The 16,758-nt window shown below is 40.3% G+C and overlaps 1 protein-coding gene across 1 annotated transcript in view; it reads right to left on the reverse strand.

Annotated features, from left to right (window-relative positions):
• The window catches only part of Ep300 (E1A binding protein p300), a 72,711-nt gene that overhangs the window by 13,820 nt on the left and 42,133 nt on the right, over positions 1 to 16,758 (reverse strand). The window contains exons 11-20 of the mRNA XM_059247908.1: positions 16,031 to 16,108; positions 15,208 to 15,317; positions 11,238 to 11,375; positions 10,298 to 10,729; positions 9,187 to 9,366; positions 8,902 to 9,046; positions 6,844 to 6,962; positions 5,007 to 5,246; positions 4,015 to 4,103; positions 1,764 to 1,844 (exon numbers count right to left, since the gene is read on the reverse strand). Of these exons, the coding sequence (XP_059103891.1) occupies positions 1,764 to 1,844; positions 4,015 to 4,103; positions 5,007 to 5,246; positions 6,844 to 6,962; positions 8,902 to 9,046; positions 9,187 to 9,366; positions 10,298 to 10,729; positions 11,238 to 11,375; positions 15,208 to 15,317; positions 16,031 to 16,108 (1,612 nt within the window). The remainder of the gene's footprint in view (positions 1 to 1,763; positions 1,845 to 4,014; positions 4,104 to 5,006; positions 5,247 to 6,843; positions 6,963 to 8,901; positions 9,047 to 9,186; positions 9,367 to 10,297; positions 10,730 to 11,237; positions 11,376 to 15,207; positions 15,318 to 16,030; positions 16,109 to 16,758) is intronic.

Here is a 16,758-nt window from a genome sequence, read left to right on the forward strand (position 1 = left end):
CCTCTGCCTCGTGTTATCATGGCTAGCTCTTCTCTTTTAAAGTCTGGTTCACTATACAGTGTACAGGATGCACTTTGTATTATCTGCTGTTCCCAGATAGTGAACATGGTGGTTATAAACTATTAAAGAATAGTTTTTGCCAGGCACAGTGGTGCACACCTTTAAGCCCAGCACTCAGGAGGCAGAGGCAGGGGTTTGAGGCCAGCCTGGTCTACATAGTGAGTTCTAAGACAAGCAATGGTATGTAGGGACCATGTCTTTAAAAAACAAACACACACAAGAATAGTTCCATTTGGGAGGCTGAGGATGGAGAATTGCCTGGAGTTTGAGGCTAGTCTAGAATATAGAGTAAGATCTTCCCCTCACCGCCACTCCAAAAAGAACACAGAAACCAAACCAGTTGACAGTGGTGTGTGTGTACCTCTAATCCCCATGTTCATGTTCAGAGGCAAGAGGATTTCAAATTAGATACCAAACCGGACTACATAATGAGATCCTAGAAGGGTGGAATAAAAAAAAAAAAAGGGAAGGGACCTACTCCTCCATTTTAGGGAGGAGGTTTGGTTTTAGGAACCAGATGGTCAAGTTCAGTATTTTTAAGCAGTGGTGGAAACAGAGGCTAAGTGCATACTTCAGATTCCTGTAGTTACCTCAGATTCAATATGAAGGACAAAAATTATATTATTTCATAGTATTTATTTTCCATGCCTTCACAGACTGCCCTTGACATTTTGATGCTGTGGTTTTTCCTTACTAAACAATATCCGCATTTAAATGTTTCTTACATAAGTAAAAGCCTCACAAGGTTCATTCACCTTCCTGTATGTCCTAAGAACTTGATAGAAGACTCTTAAGACCAACAGCACTCAGAATGACATGAGAACTTTTAAAAAATTCAGTCTCTTAGGCCCCTTATAGACCTGTAGAACCACGTAGGGAATTCTATACTTTCTAACCTTAGAGCCTTACTGATTGAAGGCCACTCTGTGATTCCAGGAGTCAAGCGTGCACACCCCTGACCATTGCAGGGAAATCCCTCCCTAGTGTGGACTTCTCTCATCCTGCTAAGACTCAGAATGTCTTTAGGTTCCCAGCATCTGTTCTCCTACACCATATTTCAATAGCAATTGAAAGGAAAGTGTTGCTGTACAACATAAAAAGTTCTTCATTAAGTTGTCTATTATGCTGAAATATGGCATTTAACTCTATGTTACAGAGACTAACCATACTAGCTGGCAGTTCAGGCCATGTGTTGAAAATTTTCTTTGTGTTTTTAACACTAAAAGCTTAAAAAACTACAAAATCTCGGGAAGACTCATTTAAAGCTTTATATTAATTAAAGTCTTATTCACTGGGCACTATGTTATCTGCAAGAAATAAGTATAAGGGCAGTTAGTATGAGTCCAACCTCTGTTAAATTCAATATACTTAAAAAAACCCCAAACTTATTTATTAAGATGACCATCCAATGCTAGGTATTTCTAAGCTCAGCAATAGCTCACAGAACTTTGTTGTCAACAGAATCTAGGATCTAACTAGTCGGGTAGGCAGTAGCCAGAGATAAGCACCTCTATGTGAGAGAATGCAACTAAAAATTATTAATTTCATTCACCTTAAACTCATTTGTATTTAAATAGCTGGCTATGACTGGTGGGATACAACGTTGGAGGGACAACAATCTGAGATCACTTAAAAATGCCTGAGAATAACCACCTGAGATTGAAGAATCAAAAGAACATTTTCAAAATAATGTAGTTACTTACGTTTGAGGCTGGGAAGGGTCATCCCCCAAAGAAACGCTCTCCCCTTGGATTTCATTGAAACACTTCTCACAGAAATGATACCTGTCGGCAAGAAGGCCATACTGGGGTGAACTGTTCCGTTCACACAACACAGCCCAAGCCAAGCAACGAAGCCACCAATCACAGCAGGCCAAGGAGGGGAACGGGAGCAGAGAGCAGGTCATCAACGGCGACAAGGACATTCAATGATGTAGATTTATGGGCCCCACAGTTTGGGTTTGTTTTGTTTTTTGTTTTTGTATTTTTTTGTAATTTTTTTTTTTTTGCAATCAAAGCCAAGTGCAGACAACGACAAGCATGAGGGAGAAAAAAAAAACAAAACAAACGAAGAAATGAGGGATTGCAAGACAACAACAACAACAAAAAAACAAAAGCAAGACAGGACACCACAAAGCAGAAAGCCAAGGCAAAGCACATATTAGCAATAAATATCTCAATGGGATCCCAAGTAGCAAATGATTATAGCAAATAAAAATGAAGACCTTTCACTAAGACCCATACTGCTTGATTTTACTACCCAGTGCTATTCCACACAACACTTCTTTAAAAAGCAGTTAAACACCAATTGTCCACACTCAGGAGGCAGAGGCAGGTGGATTTTAGTTAGTTCCAGGCCAGCAAAGGCTACAAAGTGAGACCCTGTCTAAAAATGAACATAAAAACAAAAAAAAAGAAAAAAGAAAAAAAAAAAACAAAACAAAAAACAAACTAAGAAAGCACTCATTAGAGCCAGAAGTCTATTAAGGTAATACTAAAACATATCCTGGTATAAGATGAACACTGTAGGGCTGGAGAGATGGCTCAGCGGTTAAGAGCACTGGCTGCTCTTCCGGAGGTTCTGAGTTCAATTCCCAGGAACCACATGATGGCTCACAGCCATCTGTAATGAGATCTGGCACCCACTTCTGGCCTGCAGGCATATATGCAGGCAGAATACTGCATATATGATAAATAATCTTTAAAAAAAAAAAAAAAAAAGATGAACACTGTAGACTGCTGTTAAAGACCCAAAAGTGGGTGGGGTGTGGTGGCACAAGCTTTTAGTACCAGCACTCTGGAGGTAAAGGTAGGCAGATCTACTTGAGTTCAAAGCTAGCCTGGTCCCAGTTCCAGGACAGTCACACAGAGAAACCCTGTCTCAAAAAAAAATAGAAAAAAAAGTCCAAAACGGTCCTACGAGTCAAGATTTGAACATGAGAAAATTTCCTATCAGCTGTTACTTGCATCTTTAATAAATGGTGATTTTTATCATGACATTTGACCCCTTTTTCCCCAGGTTTCAAGGAGTAAAATGAACAACAAATCTAGACTCTATATTTAGAAAGTAGCATTAGAAGCCACTTTCCTGTAAATAAAAAATTAGGAGAATTCTCAAAGCTGGAAAAGAATCTGTAGCTCACAAGTTCAACCAACAGGACACCCCAGAGCTGGCAGCATTACAAGCACAGGGGCAGTCACTGCTTGGCCTTGCTGTTCTACTGCACAACGCCACCGGGAAGAAACACTAGAGGAGTTCTAATGCATGCAGGCCAATTACTACCAACAGGAGATTGATTACTCATGATCAAGAGATTAGTGAATACAACTAAGGTGATCACAGCCACTGGGTAAGACAAAAGGCAGTGAAAGCAGCACATCCAAGTCTCTGTAGAGAAAAGCCGTATGTATTTTCTTCTCATATTTCCTTTGTCTTTTTTCAGACAGGGTCTCATGCAGTCTAGGCTCATCCCATTTTTACTTATGTAGCCAGCCAAGGATAACTCCGAAGTGATCTCCCTATCCCTACCTCCTGAGTGCTCGGATTATAGGCATGAACTCTGTTTATGAAGTGCTAGAGTCAATCCCAGAGTTTAATGCATGTTAGGCAAGTACTCTACTAATTAACTATACCTCAGTTCTGGGAAATTTCTTTCTTTCTTTTTAAATTTGCCTGACACAGCAAAACAATGTAAATATTTTGGAATACTTTTTAGATACAATCCAAGAATAAGAAACTAAGTTAAGAAAAGGTCCACAGAACTTGTAAAGCTTTTTCACTAGAAAATACTATAATTCTGCAAACAAAAACAAAGAACAGAATTTATGCTATACAGAGGTTTTCAAGCAGGTAACATATAAACCACAATGTATTCGTGTGTGCCAGCACAACTGGATTACATGCACTTTATATACAAGGATATATGGACCACGGTCCACACATGGTTGAGCGTACCTGTTCTGGTAACTGTAATATGTAGCATCACGTGGGATTGTGCACAACTGTTTGCCATAGCAACACAGTGTCTGTGGAGAGAACTCCAACTGAAAAAGAAAGTATTTGTTTAAGAGCACAAAGCCCTGAAGTACAAGGCAAAATAGTCACAAGGGCAAATCAGAACAAGCTCATCTCTCACTTAGGTAAATCACAATTAGGCACTTCAGCTTATAAAAACCATCACAAATTTACTACACAATTTCACCAGGATGAGCAGGTATATCTGTCCAGCACTATTTCCAGATACCTACAGGCAACATGGGATTTAACACAAGAACTGTGAAGTGCAGGATAAGTATAACATGTGGAACAAGGTGGACCTATAGATGAACAGAACAAAGCTCCTACTCCATGAGCTTAGTCTGATGATTCAATATTCTAGATGGTCAGCTCTGCCACATAATTCTCATCCATGCAAAAAAATATCTTCACAGAAAGCACAATCCACATAAACAGACATTATTGTGTATACAATAAATAAACACTTTAAGAGAAAGGGCCTGTTGGAGGTGGGATAGGTAAAGTGATTCAATAATGTGTTTTGAAATCTTTAGCAACATGAGAAAAGGGAAAAGAGGAGAAAAGATGGGGAGACTCTATCAAAGTCAAAAACAGGACTTTGGGGTTGGGGATTTAGCTCAGTGGTAGAGTGCTTGCCAAGGCCCTGGGTTCAGTCCTCAGCTCCAGGGGGAAACAAAACAAAACAAAACACAGGATTTTTTTTCCCACTTTGAACCATGGTTTCTTTGTGTAGCCCTGGCTGTCCTGGAACTCACTCTGTAGACCAGGCTGGCTTCGAACTCAGAGAGAGACCTGCTTGCCTCTGCCACCAGAGTGCTGGGATTAAAGGTGCCACCACCCAGCAAGAAAGAGGATTATTTTTAACCCAAGTCACCACTAGATTCTAAGAACCCTAGAAGTTAAAGGCAGGTCTGAAAGCTACATCTTACCTTTCTGCCACAACAATATCCAAGGCTTTGCATGACCGGGTCGATTTCTTGTTCAAACACCTCAGACAGTTTGGAGCAATATTTGTATACCCTTGAAGTTTTGCGGTTATATAACCAGGCATTGTTGAACATGAGCCAAATGTCATCTATATATTGCCAGGGCTCTTGGTACTGTCCAGTATCTAACTTCCTCTTGATGGTAGAAAGATCCATGGGGCTCTTCACAATATCAAAATAATCCTAAAAGTATAAGCAACACCACATCACACACTCATGAGCAAGGTATTTAGGAAACTATCTTCCTATTATCATCATTAATTTTCCACGTAATATTGTCTTCATATGTCTACTTCCCAAAAGTTGATTGAAGTCTGTCACTTCTTTAAAATATTATTCTACATATATATGAAGAGGCTATGAGGACTGAGAGACTCTCCAAACAATAGGTCCAGATAGTTTGTCACATATATACAGTAGAACAAAACATCTTTAAATCTGGAATACTAGAAGGGACCTACAAACCCCAGAGAATTAGTGTTCGAAGGTAACAACAACAACAACAACAAATCCTAAATGAATTTGTGCCCCTGAAAAATATTCCAATACCCTATCTGATAACACTTATGAAAATCCTTGAGCAAAACCTGCCAACAACTTGGGTGTATTATCTTGCAAAACTAATTTTGGCAGGGCAGTATTGCAAATGCCTTTAATCCCAGCACTTGGGAGGCAGGCAGGAAGATTTCCTGAGTTTGAAGAAAATCTGGTCCACATAGTCAGTTCCAGGCCAACTTGGGATAAACAGTGAGACTCCCCACCCAACTCTTATCTCAAAAATAAAACAAAACAACCCAAACAAACAAACAACAAAAAACCTTGGGGTTTAGTTAAAGTGGGGAAACAGACACTGACAGATGCCTTAGCAGTTAAAAGTATTGGCTGCTCTTACAGAGGACAGTTAAGCTGTCTGCACTCACATGGTGGCCCACAACCATTATAACTCCAGTTCCAGGGGACTGAACACCCTCTTTTGGCCTCTAGGAACGAGGCAACCATGTGATGGTTATACACATACAGGCAAAAACTCATACACATAAAATATAAATAAATCTTCAAAAAAAAGGGGCTCATCTTACTGTTGTGATCCGCAGCTGTTCAAATGATAGTAAATTGTTGACCCAAAAATTGTACCTTTAAGTACACACCAAAGAGAAACTGAAGTCTATAGATACTACTGTAATCCCAGTGCTAGGATGCTGAGGGAGGACTTAAAAGTGCAAAGGGAACTTCGGTATAAAGTGAGATACTCTCAAAATCCAAACAAAAGGGGAAGCAGCACTGTACATAGTTTGTTTTACAGTACTCTATTCTCCACAGCCAAAACTGGAAATAACCAAATGCCTGTCAACTATACACACAGAGAGAATACAGTACCATCAACAGAGCTGAATATTAGATGATGAAAAGGAAGCACTGAATGACCCAATCCCGATTCCCAACACCATAAAATCCAACCAACTCACCATCCCATAGTGTCTTTGAAAAGACGACAGTCAAAATGTGGTGTATTTGTACGTTTCAAACTTAAGGAAAAAAACAGAATAGAAGAAATCTATTCTGGCAGAGGAATCAGGCTGCGCTAAGATTTGGAAATTAAGAGTACTGTGGCTAGTGATTTTAATGGATGTGGGGTTTACTTTGGGGAGGTTATGAAAAGGAATTAAAACCGTGGTGACTTGTGTACTTTAAGTAGGGTACATTCTGTATCGTGTAAATCATGTGCCAAATAAAGCTGTTTCTCAATTTAAAAGGAAATACAAAAATATCAAATACTTACAGGGATTCCTAGAAGCTGTGGGTCTACAGGCTGACGAAAGGGAAGGGATTCTGGGTCCTGCCGGTAAAGTGCCTCCAATGTTGGCATCAGAGCCTGGCGTAATTCTTCTGGTTTGAAAACTTAAAGGAGAATCCATTTGAAATCAGTTATCGACTGAGCAAAGGATTTTAGAAATATGTGCAAGTTACAGAACACAAAAGTGGCATTGTCCTCAGAGAAACTTGACTAAGGGCTCCCTTTCTGATTACAATTCCCATTCTGCTTTAAGCACGGCCTGCAAAACAGAAATGTCACTACCCTTATTGGCGATTTTACTTTTCCAGCTGCAGATTTATTGAGAACAAACTCACCGCCGGGCGGTGGTGGCGCACGCCTTTAATCCCAGCACTCGGGAGGCAGAGCCAGGCGGATCTCTGTGAGTTCGAGGCCAGCCTGGGCTACCAAGTGAGTCCCAGGAAAGGTGCAAAGCTACACAGAGAAACCCTGTCTCAAAAAAAAACAAAACAAAACAAAACAAAACAAAACAAAAAAAAAAAAAAAGGGAGAACAAACTCGGTCAAATAGAAACAGAATCAAAAACTCCTAGAAACACAGAAGAAACTTCTCAAAGTAACAGTCCAAAAGATGTTCATGTTAGAGAGGGGTCTGTCAAGCAGAACTGAAAGAGTCCTCTCTGAGTGCTATGGGAGTACACGGCCCCACTAGCACTGGGTGGGATAAAGCAGGAAGATCTTGGAGGTGAGGCTGGGACAGTGAGAGCTCCAGGACAGTCTAAGTAAATACAAGTCCCTGCTGAGAAATAAGACTGTAGGGCAAAGTGTATCCATACAATGAAATCGAAACTAATCACCAAGGTGGGGAGGAAGGAAGAAGAAAAAGCACTTTTTATGACACCAGTATTAACAATTCAGAATTGAGATCTGGTTTCTTACACCTAAAACAATGGAAGGCACTGAGGAAGAGTCTTTAATTAAAATGGATGATACTTTATAGAACTGAGGGGAAAGTTCATTATTTAGATGAAGCACATTAGACTTAAGTCTTGATTTGCCTAAACCAAAAGGAATCCAAGCAACAACTGATAGTCAATGTTTTAAATTTTTTTTTTTTTTTTTTTTTTCCCCGAGACAGGGTTTCTCTGTGTAGCTTTGTGCCTCTCCTGGAACTCACTTGGTAGCCCAGGCTGGCCTCGAACTCACAGAGATCCGCCTGGCTCTGCCTCCCGAGTGCTGGGATTAAAGGCGTGCGCCACCACCACCCGGCAATGTTTTAAAATTTTTAAGTTATATTTATATTTATCTTGTATGCACTTGTGGAGGACAAAGAACAATTTGTAGGCGTCATCACTCTCTTTCCAGCATTTGTGGTGCGTGAGTGTGTGTGTGTGTGTGTGTGTGTGTGTGTGTGTGTGCGCCTATGTTTGTAGATCAAGAGTCAACCTTGGGTGGGTGTTTTTGTCAGAGGTCAATAACCTTGATTTTGGCTTTTTTTGTTTGTTTTTCATTTTTTTGATAGTTCATTTTATGTGTTAGTATGTTTGCATAAGGTTATATGAACTGTGTGTGTGTTGTATGTATGTATGTGTGCTGGAGCCTGAGGAAGACAAAAGAGAGTGTTTGGTCCCACTAGAGTTACAGGTGGTTATAAGCTGCCATGTGGCTGATGGGAATTGAACCCCTAGAAAAGCAGCCAGTGCTCTATAACCACTGAACTATCTCTTCACCCCAATTAAGCACTCTTAACTCCCACCACTCTCTACCTCCCCCTCTGCTAAAACAGTGTGCTCTACCAGGATCTGAACCCGCCTCTACTTTTCCAGTGCTCGGGTTATAAGGGTACCAAAATGTCCAGCTTTGAGACAAGGTCTCACTGTTTAATGCAGCCTTTCCTGCAATTTGCTGTGTAGTAAACAAGGCAGTCCCTGAATTCAGAGATTCATCTCCCTTTGCCTCCTAAGCACTGGGATATCTACACAAGTGCAAGGAAACAAATTCAGATCTTCACTGCTAGTGGGGCAAGTATTTTACCAAATGAACGATCTCCCTAGCTATAACTTACTCTTCTTTTTTGACTGTCCAGGAGCTGGGGAGGACTGTGTAGCAGAGGTACTTGGCTGGTCTTCTTCCTCTTTTATTTCAGTTTTTAACTCAGTGCCTCTCTCCTCTGTTTCTGTAGGTTCCACTTTACCATCTTCAGCTTTAACCTAAAATATAGGGCAGGAATTTTAAGAATTTCAAAAGACATACACCCAGGAACAAGACCATTACCATCACCTTATTCCCTCTCTATTATGGACACACATGAATCTCCTTTCATGGCAGAACCCAACGGCTCTAGTCTCACCTCCTGAGTATCTTCAGGTTGAGCATCTGCTGGTTCTGGTTGGTCTACTTCCATTTTAACCTCCATTTTTACTTCCTGTGAAGGTTGTTTCTCGGGAATGGTCTGAGAATTCACTTCTGTGCTACTAGTAGATGGAGGGTTTGATACCTGGCCTTCAATGTTTACAGTTGGCTGAGAAAGCTGGAGAGGAAAAAGGAAAAGCATACACACACAAAAAAAATTGCCAATTATGCAATCAGAATTTAAATGTAAATTACACAGGACTAAGCACTTATGTTGGGAGCAGTGTCACTGGACTCATCATGTTGCTTCCTCCTTGGATCATTTTTAAGAATGGGCGATACAGGACTTGGCAATGCTAGCTGGTTGGTTATACTTGATACAGCTACCAAGGTTTTTGTTGTTGTTGTTGTTTTATTGTTATGTGTTTAGGGGTGAAAGTTCCAAAGTTGACTATTTCAGAGAAGCTCACAGCATTAAAAAATGACATTAAGTACAGTGCACTGGGTAAAGGCACCTGGTATCAATTCTACAACCTAGTTTTATCCCTGGAATTTATATGGTGGAAGAAGACGACCCCTACAGGTTTTGTGTGTGTGTGTGTGTGTGTGTGTGTGTGTGTGTGTGTGTGTGCGCAAAATCAATGTAATTACTCCTATAAGTTTTCAGTTTCATTTATCAGCACTGCAACTTAAACTGTTTCAATGTATCTTTTTTTTTTCCTTTTCTTTTCTTTTATTGCTGCTGCTGTTTTGTTTTTTGAGACAGAGTTTCTCTATGTTATAACTCTGGATGCCCTGGAACTCACTTAGTAAACCAGAGATCTGCTTGCTTCTGCCTCAAAATATAAAGTACATGTGTTAAACTAAGCGATGAGTTTTCAGGCCTCAGAATATAGTACGAAACAAAATGGTCAGTCAAAACTAACCAAAAATCTTGCAGCTTTCTCTATGATAGGTACTACCACAGGAAGAAAAAAACAGGAAAAAAAACCAATCAATTCTATTTATGGACCAAACAACAAGGGATGAAACAGAAGTGTAAGAAATGGTGCAGAAACACCCCTGGAGCTCAACTCACTTTATGGACACTTCAAGACACATCTGCTTACCGGAGTTGAAGGCTGAGGAGGCAGCAATGGTGCTGTTGGGGTAGGAACAGAGGCTCCTGTGCTCTGCTGTGAGCGAGGCTGTTGCTGGGACTGGTCAGCAGAAGGAGCAGCAGGAAGTGAAGGCTGCACTTGGGGAGGAAGGTGTGTTGGTGGTGTAGGTGTCTGTCTAGAAGGGGGATGGAGAGCTTGGGGCTGTGGTCCAGGTGGTATGGCAGGTGGTGTAGGAACAGGTGCTGGAATTGCTGTTGCTGGTGGCTGCTGAGTCCCTATGCTTGGGGGAGTATGATGAGGAGTAGGGGTACGACTAGGAACAGGAGAAGGCGAATTCTGATGAGCTTGTTGAGGCAGAGTGGAACAGTGAATATGGTTCCCTTGAGACCCTGGAGGCATTATAGGAGAGTTCACTGGGCAGGAAGAACTGGACATTTGTGCCTGTTAAAATGAAAAAAAAAAATATATATATAGTATTTACAAAGGTAAGGCATATATTATTTAGGACACAAAGTGATTATTAACAAAGAACAATACCAAACTTCTTTATTTCTGAGATGTGGTCTCAGTATGTAGACCTAGCTAGCCTTGAACTAACAGATATCCATCCAATTGCCTGTTTCCAGGAATAAGGACTAAAGGTATGCATACCTGGACACAATCAGAGTTTTCAAAGATGAAATGAAAGAGGGGACCTTACAAAATCATACAGGTTATAAACAAACTGTTTTTGAACATCATTGGATGCTACACTTGTGAAAACTGGTATCAGCAGGAAATGATATTTGCCATTTAAGCCTGGAAACCTGAGTGCAATACCCAGATCCCACATAAGGGTAGAAAGAGAGAAGAGACTACACACTACTGTCCTGCATGTGTGCCCTGTGTCATGTGTGCCTATACCAGCACACATGCACACTAAGACATAAATTTGATTAGTAAAACATACTTGAGACACTGGTGCTTGACCACTGGATGGAGCCAAAGGCATGTTTGTTACATTCATTCCTTGAGATGGAAACTGAGTCTGGGAGAGGAACTGGTTCTGGCTGGAAGCCTGCTGCATTCGAGGTCCATAGCCCATAGGCTGAAGAAAAACGAAACAAAACAAAAAATAGACCATAGAGTACCAATTGCTTCATTGCAATTTTTCTACTATTATACTTAGTGATTACTCTTGTTCTGCTATCCAGATGTTTGAGTAGAGAAAGGGAAAAGACAATCGTTTGCAAAGGAGAAACATGATGAGTAAGTGGAAGAACTAACTACTTAAAAACCAAGAATAACAGGCTTATAACTACTAACATATCCCTAAAGAAACAAAGAGTGAAGGGCCAGAGGATGTTTTCATGGCAAACATTATCTAGAACTCTGACAAGAAAGAAGCAACTAATTATTTTCTTTTTGCTGGACAGTGAATTAACAACTTTGTGACCTCTTTGCTTTTATTACTGGTGCTCTAGCAGCACAAACGTAAGACTACTAAAAAGGACAAAAACAAGTAAAAATCAAGACAAGTAAAAAACAAGACTACTGGCTAATGTAGTATTCAAGGTCTGTAAATGTGCTAAGACTGTTGTTATACTTCCTTTCTAAAATTGCCCCACGTGAATCCAAACCTTTAATAAAAAGAAATATAGAGAACTAAAAGACAGAAATGTAATCTAAAAAGCCACTTCTATCAATTAAAAAGGACAAGACTCTTAAACATGGCAGATTCATGAGATCTAACACGAATGCTAAAGAACTCCAAAGAGATTCTTGCAACAGTGGCATCCATGCCCTCCAGGCACAAGGAAAGCAGGATAGAGTGGATATGGAAAGCTGGTTGAGTTTGCAGCTGGGGGGTGGCAGAGACAGGCAGATCTCTGAGTTCAAGGTCAGCTTGTTTTACAGAGTGAGTTGCAGACAGACAGAGCAGTTACACAGAGAAACCCTGTGTTGTAAAAACAAAACAAACAAAAGGAGCAACAAGATGCTTAGAACCTAGGAAGCAACTGCTCCTTCATCACCCTTGCAAAAGACAGTTCTCTGCTTAGAGGAGCAAGGACCTGCAGCAAAGTATAAAAGCTGCTAAATACTGAAATTCCAAACATGGGACATTACCTGATTCTGTCAGCTTTAGTATTATTGCTTTTTTGTTAACAATTTTATTATACACACAAACACATACATGTCTCTGTGAGTGTTTGCCACATATGTGGATGCCTTCAGAGGCCAAAAGAAGATATCAGATCACACATAGCTGGAGATACAGGCAGATTGGGCTGCCCAACACGGGTCCAGGCAACTGAACCCAGGTCTTCTGGAAAAACCAGCAGATGTTCTGCGCCAGTATCATCTCAAGTCACATCCAGCTTAGTATTATAATCTTAAAGAAAGTATGAAATGGGGCTGGAGAGATGGCTCATCAGATAAGAGCACTGGCTGCTCTTCCATAGGACCCAGGTTCATTTCCCAACACCCACAAGGCAGCTCACAACTGTAACTCCAGTTCCAGGGGATCTGATACCCTCATACAGACATACATGCAGGCAAAACCCCAATGTACATTAAATAAATAATTTTGTTTGTTTGTTTTTTCGAGACAGGGTTTCTCTGTGTAGTTTTAGGGCCTGTCCTGGAGCTCGCTCTGTAGACCAGGCTGGCCTCGAACTCACAGAGATCCTCCTGCCTCTGCATACTGAGTGCTGGGATTAAAGGCGTGCGCCACAAATACCTGGCTAGATAAATTTTTAAGAAAGTATGAAAGTAATTTTGGCTATAAACCCTTAAGTGTTCAATAAATTAAAATACCATGTTATTCATTAGGAGTATTCTTAACTATATTGGAAACTATGACACATATGAATTCAACTAAACTTTGACATATAGTGTCATTATTCAGCCATTAATTGACTAACTGCAGAATTGTATTTATTCATGATATGACTACATCTACTTTCAAAATTACACTTGTTTGGATCCACATGCCGTAGCAGGAATGGGGAGGTCAAAGGACTATTTACAGGAATCTTTTTGTACCAGATGAGTCTAGGAGAGTGAATGCAGGTTATAAGTCTTGGAACAAGTGTCATTTTTAACTGAGCTGTGTACCTAGGCCCAAGCAATTTTTTAAAATTGCATTTATGTATATATGCATTTTTCCCCCCAGACAGGGTTTCTTTGTGTGCCTCAGGCTGGCCTTGAACTCCGAGATCTGCACGCCTCTGCCTCCTGAGTGCTGAGATTAAAAGCAAGATGCATCACCAATTACAGGAATAACTCCACAACTGAAATTTCCTTTTTGTTTTGTTTTTTAAAATTTGAGGTGTGTAAGTCTGCATGTAGATGGATACTAGGTAGTAGGCACTGTGTTAATACGAATGAGAAACATTTCCCATAGGCTTGGGCATTTAAACACTTCATCTCCAGCTATTTGGGGGAGACTATGAAATCTTCAGTAGGTGCAGCCTTTCTGGAGAAAGTATGTCAGTAGGGGTGGGCTGAGTTTATAGCCTTATTAATTCCCTTTCAGTTCAACCACTCTGTTCCTTGTTTGTGGCTGAAATGTGCTCTCTCAGATTTCTGCTCCTATGGGCATATCTTGCATACCATTATGACTATCTAGACCCAGGAACCATAAGCCAAAATAAAACTATTCCTTCAGTTGCTTTTCGTCACATTTTATCATAGCAACAGGAAGGAACCTTCCACTTTCTCTCCATATTATTATCATTTTTTAAAAAAATATTACGTGCAAGTTTTCCTTGCATGTATATATGTGCAGCACATACATGTCTAGAAGCCAAAAGTGGGTATTATAATCCCTAGAACTCTATTTATAGATGGTTATAAACCACCATATGAGATGCTGGCACAACTGAACCTGAATGCTATGCCAGAGAAACAAGTGTCCTCCATTTCATTTTAGAGACAGAGTCTCATATTGAACCTAGAATTCACATTTTGGGCTAGCCTATGAGCTCCAGGCAATCACCACGTTTAGCAATGGAGTTATAAGTGTGTGCCACCATAGCCTGGCATTTATGAGCTGCTGGGGATATGGATGCAGTTGCTTATGCTTTCACACCATCTCCTCAGCACTTCTGTGCGATTTTCAGGCAAAACAGAGAAACAAAAATGAATTATGTTGCATTTTAATTTCTGCCATTCCACTTTTTGTATTTAGCCCAGTGTGATAGCACACACCTTTAATCCCAGCACTTTGGAAACAGGAAGAAGAGACAAGTGGATTTCTCAGTTTGAAGTCAGGCTGGTCTACATAAAGAGTTCTAGGATGGTTGGGGCTACATAGTGAAATTCTGTGTTAAAAACAAACAAAAAACTGAACTTACTCCTATCTATAAATAGATACATACTCCTTAACTGGGATTTGGCTTGTTTTGTGGTGTTTTAGGTATTAACCCAGTCTTGTACAGGTTAAACAAGTGCTACATCCCACAGTATATATTCAGCTGTAACTATGTCATATTAAAGACCAAACACAACAAGACTGTAGTATTAAAAAGGTCTCAGGCTGTCAAGATGAGTCACAAGTAAAGGCACTTGTCACCAAGCTTGACAATCTTGACTTTGACCCCTGAAACACACATGAAGGACAGAGCTGGCTCCTGTAAATTGTACTTACTCAGACTTCTCAATGAACAAGGAAAAGACACACAATTACTCACAGAATAAAATGTTCTGCTTAGACAGACACAAAGACGTTAGTGGTTTTTTTTTTGAGACAGGGTTTCTTTTTTTTTATAATCCTGGCTGTCCTGGAACTCACTCTGTAGACCAGGCTGGCCTCGAACTCTACCTCCTGTGTTCTGGGATTAAAGGCACCTGCCACCACCACCTGGCTGAACATTAGTGTTTTTGAAGTAATAACAAAGAAAGAGATTTTTTTTTTAAAGGTGTATAGGCAAACTAACTGGATTTAGTGCCCCAGACTGTGCCAACTGTCCATGGTGCTGAAGAGGAGAGGGTTGCCGGGGTCCAATAGGGGGCTGAGGCATATTCATCTGCCCAAACTGATTCAAACCTGTGAACACACGCAAAATATTACAATTCAATAATGTTGCTGAAATTAATAACAAGACATAAGTTTTAAAGTACAATTCTTCTCATTTGCCCAGGAACAACAAAATAATATTGAAACCCTGAATCAATTTGTTTCAGTTACAAAAACCAAGCAAAGTCATTATTGCCTCTATCTATGTCTATATGAGGATGTCAGGTCCCCTGGAACTGGAGTTACAGTGTGGGTAGCAGCTGGGAATTAAACCAGTGTCCTCTGGAACAGCAGCCAGTATACTTTTAAGCACTGTGCTATTTCTCCAGCTTGGAGCAAAGGCATTATTACTAAGTTACTGAACTAAATTTACAACATGTAGTAAATTACTACATTGTTTGTCAATTTTTAAATAGTATCACTCTATAGTGCTGGCTAGCCTGGAACATAGTCTATCAACCTGCCTCTGACTCCACAGTGCTAGGATTAAAGGTGAGCACTATCATGCCTGGCAATTAGTTGGTTTTCAATGGGTACTTGCTTATTTACTATGATCTACTCTTGGATCTGTCAGCCTACCTATTCATTGTCCCTTCCTTGATGATTTCCAATACAAGAGATTTTCATATTTCCAAAGCAGATAATTATGGGACTTGCTGATGAATTAAATCCGGAACTAGGGTCAAGTGTCTGTTTTACATCAGGGACTCTTACAATCAACTATGAATTTTTTCAAAATGTACCGGGTTGTGGAGTTATCCGAGGCATCATCTGGTTTGGCACACTGCCACGGATCATAGCTGGATCAGGTAGAGGACCATCTGGAATGTAAGTTAGAAATAGTTAGATATCCCCTTGCTTCTTCAAAACAACGAAATTCCATAAAATATTAGTAATAGCTTAGAGAATCTCTAGCCTCAAACTCAAAGAACAAAGGCTTTAACTTGACAAGAGTGAGAAGAAAGAGCCTCCATATTATATTAGACCATTCATTCTGTGCCTCTTAAAATATATCATTGAGGCTGAGTGTGGTGGTGCATGTCTTTAATCCCAGCACATCGGAGGCAGAGGCAGGCGGATCTCTGTGAGTTCGAGGCCAGCCTGGTCTACAAAGTGAGTTCCAGGACAGGTTTCAAAGCTACACAGAGAAACACTGTCTCGAAAAACAAAACAAAAAACAAATGTATTTATATATTTTTATATATATAAATAAATTTTAAATGAGTTTAAAATATATTAATTTTGGTATCTTCTTGGATTCTTCTTCCAAGGTTTCAAAAAGGTACAGAGAAAGAATAGTGTTGCTGGCCAGTAAGAAGTTACTTTTGAACCTGGCAACTTGAGTCTGATATCCAGGATTCACAGAGTGGAAGTGCACGCCTTTAATCCCAACACTTGGGAGGCAGAGGCAAGCAGATCTCTGAGCTCAAGGCCAGCCTGGTCTACAGAGTGAAACACTATGTGGTTTCAA

This window comes from Peromyscus eremicus, chromosome 20 (genome assembly GCF_949786415.1).
Source record: "Peromyscus eremicus chromosome 20, PerEre_H2_v1, whole genome shotgun sequence".
NCBI lineage: Eukaryota > Metazoa > Chordata > Mammalia > Rodentia > Cricetidae > Peromyscus > Peromyscus eremicus.